We start from the raw sequence: 2,608 nt of genomic DNA, 5'->3' as shown, positions 1-2,608 counted from the left end.
AGATATTTTGGTCAAAAGGAGATGCTTCTTCTCTATTGAGATCTCTACTCTAAGTGCCTTTTGGAGACTTTTGAAGCTTGCATATGATGCTTTTAAGGTCACTATATCCCTCTTACTACATTGCCACATGGCATTTATCATTGGTGTCACGTGGCATTCCAACGTTAGCAAGTTGACGTGTCTGAACTAGCTATCAACAATGGGTGCTTCTCGGGCCCACCATGATGCCCAACTAAGGGTCACTTCTACCTAACATGCGGGGATTCAAACATTGATTTAGAGGTTGAACTACCAATGGCGCGAGCACTTAAAACGTCGGTGAGAGAGAAGAAGAAAAGAGAACTTTTAACAACAAAGGAACAAGCCCAAGACCTCACAGTTGTATGTGAGGCGAGTCTTGAACTCAAGACCGATTACTGGGCGAGGGGCGGGGGGGGGGGGGGAGAGAGAGAGAGAGAGAGAGAGAGAGAGAGAGAGAGAGAGAGAGAGAGTTTGAACGAGGCAATGACACTATCTGCCTACCCAATTTTCACCATGGCCAAAAGTTGGCGGAGACATTTGACCACCACCTAAAGATGGTGGAGAACCTTGGCCAACTCGTGGGTGTGGAACATGTAAAGGGGACACGGTTACAGCCCGCCTTGTGTTGTCCAAATTATACAAAGACCCCGAAGCGGACCGCCAGCTCCGGCTTCTAATTAAATAGTGCGATGGCCTCCTTGCAGGCGTAGGTCGATTCATCCACAGAAAAACTTCTCCTTGAAGAGCTTGGCACACCTTACTCATCGTAGGCCGCAGTTTCGGTGAATGATTCACGCAGATTAGCGCCATATGTAGCACTCGCCTCCATTGACTCCTCTCCAACTCTGGCATTTCCATGGTCATTGTGACATCCAGAGCTTCCATGACTTGATTGCTCTGGTAAAGAAGTTTCACCCAATCTACAAGCTGTTGCATTCCTTCAGATCCCGATCCTCCGCTGATCGACGATTCCAACATAGCCGGCTGGCCACATGCCACTACAAGGGCAAGCACACCAAAGCTATATACATCAGCTTTGTCCGTCGCTTTGTTGTTGAAGATGACCTCCGGTGCTACGTATCCTGGGGTACCCGCAGCAGTCATGGACACGGAGCGCTCATCATGATGAATGAGGCGAGCAAGGCCAAAATCGCCGAGCATTGGCTTGAAATCTTCTGTCAACAAGACATTCGCCGCCTTGACATCTCTGTGTAGCACACAATCTCCCAAGTGTTTATGCAAGTACTCTAATGCAGAAGCTACCCCTACAAGAATGTCCAACCTCACCTTGCTTGAGAGAGTCCCTCTATCCTTACCATACAGGTAATGATTTAGGCTCCCTCTTTTCATGTACTCAGAGACTAAGAGTGCCTCGCCCTTGTCGTAGCACCATCCGAGCAACGGTAGCAGGTTTTTGTGCCGTATGTTGCTTATGACTTGCATCTCTGTAGAGAACTCCAGCTCTTTCCTATATCCTTCTTTCAATCGCTTAATGGCTACTACCTGTCCATTCCCTACTGTGCCTTTGTAAACAATGCTGAAAGTGCCTTCACCAATTTTGTTACATTGGGCGAAATTGTTTGCAGCGAGCCTTAGCTCTTCGTAGCTGTATTCCTTCAAGGTGGACCGGCACACAATCTTCTCGATAAAGGCACGGCTACTGCTTGCAATTTGGGGAAAGTGCCCTCTATTGTGCATGATAATCTGCATGCCTTTCCTCTTCTTGATACACAGATGACATACGCAAAGTAGCCCCGCACCGGATAGAGTTAAAATGAGGGGTATGAGAATCTTGGCGGCCGGCCTCGTTTCAGTGCTTGTTGGGGGATATATTGTGAGGTTCCATGCATAAAGGACATGGCCCTCCATGCTGTCGTCGCTTGCATTGCTAGCAGCTGAGAAACCTACATACATGTAATCCAGGAAAACATCGGAGAGGTTGTGCTTAAGGCTGAGACAAGGGGAAGGGGGTCGTGGTGCCAAGCTAGAGTTGCTCATCCAAACCTCAATAAGGGTTGCCGATGCATTGTATTCGATCCAAACTGTAAAAGTGTAGTTGTTGTAGAGGTAGAGCTCAGGGTAAAAGGGAGAGGATGAATTTGGATTTGAGTCCACATATATTACTGATGTCAGAGAATTGATATCAATCCCAATATGAGAGGCACTCGGATCCGCAAAATCTTCAGAGATATGCGTGTCGAACTCGACCGCAAAGAACCGACCGTTGTTTGTTGCATTTGGGCCAACAAGGCCTAAGTACCTACCATAGCATCTCTCAGGAGCTTTGTCATAGTCAGCAATGAAGAAGGCCATGCCGCTTCCGCAATTAGGGTAAGGATTGGTCGTGATGATTTGGAAGGTAAAGGAGGTCTTGAAGGAGATTATCCCATAAGGAGCATACTTGAATTGGACCTTATCTTTGTAGATGATTTTGCCAATGTTGCTGAGGGCCCTTGTTTGAGCCTCTCTTGGGTCTGGATTGAGCCAGACAGCGGAATCATCATAAATTACGTTCTGGCCGTGATACCACTCACCTTCCTGCACAGCATGGATGGATTCATAGCTTGCAAAGGTAGGGGCTGTGATT

At 47.6% G+C, this 2,608-nt stretch overlaps 1 protein-coding gene across 1 annotated transcript in view; it reads right to left on the bottom strand.

Annotated features, from left to right (window-relative positions):
• Positions 1-488: 488 nt before the first annotated feature.
• Positions 489-2,608, bottom strand: part of LOC147445897 (putative L-type lectin-domain containing receptor kinase S.7) — a 2,663-nt gene continuing 543 nt past the window's right edge. Inside the window, exon 2 of the mRNA XM_086526120.1 lies at positions 489-2,559. Within this exon, the coding sequence (XP_086382246.1) occupies positions 511-2,334 (1,824 nt within the window). The 5' untranslated portion in view covers positions 2,335-2,559 and the 3' untranslated portion in view covers positions 489-510. The remainder of the gene's footprint in view (positions 2,560-2,608) is intronic.

This window comes from Adiantum capillus-veneris, chromosome 12 (genome assembly GCF_014529385.1).
Source record: "Adiantum capillus-veneris isolate H3 chromosome 12, ASM1452938v2, whole genome shotgun sequence".
Classification (NCBI taxonomy): Eukaryota; Viridiplantae; Streptophyta; class Polypodiopsida; order Polypodiales; family Pteridaceae; genus Adiantum; species Adiantum capillus-veneris.
The sequence above is the reverse complement of the archived record's forward strand: the minus strand, read 5'-3'. Positions and strand labels throughout refer to the sequence as shown.